General features: G+C 58.5%; 1 protein-coding gene across 1 annotated transcript; it reads left to right on the top strand.

The window, feature by feature from the left end:
• Nucleotides 1-5: 5 nt before the first annotated feature.
• Nucleotides 6-343, top strand: LOC114578695 (multicopper oxidase LPR1-like; the record flags this gene model as incomplete). Its single annotated transcript, XM_028692113.1, has 1 exon — nt 6-343. A coding segment is annotated over one exon (338 nt), but the record flags the coding sequence as incomplete, so codon positions are not given.
• Nucleotides 344-349: the final 6 nt, after the last annotated feature.

Here is a 349-nt window from a genome sequence, read left to right as displayed (position 1 = left end):
TCTACCGCCTCTTCTTCTCCAATTCCCTCACATTCCTCCACATTTCATCCGACTCCGTCTACCTCTCCCGCCCCGTCCCTTCCCGAAAATTCCTCCTCGGCCCCTCCGAAATCGCCGACGTTATCGTCAATTTCGCCGATTCTCCCAGCCAGTCCGTCATCCTCCTCAATGACGCCTCCTACCCTTTCCCCACCGGAGACCAGCCGGACGAATTCAGCGGAAAGGTGATGAAATTCATTATTTACCCCGGCAGCAATAATCATCAAGACCCGTCGCACGTGCCAAAGCGGCTGCTGCCCCCGCCGCCTCCTCCTACGCCGGATCACCGAGCAGCGGCGACGCGGTACAT

This window comes from Dendrobium catenatum, unplaced genomic scaffold, assembly GCF_001605985.2.
Source record: "Dendrobium catenatum unplaced genomic scaffold, ASM160598v2 original_scaffold_120782, whole genome shotgun sequence".
NCBI classification, from domain to species: Eukaryota; Viridiplantae; Streptophyta; class Magnoliopsida; order Asparagales; family Orchidaceae; genus Dendrobium; species Dendrobium catenatum.
Note: the sequence above shows the minus strand (reverse complement) of the source record. Positions and strands in the feature narration are given on the sequence as shown.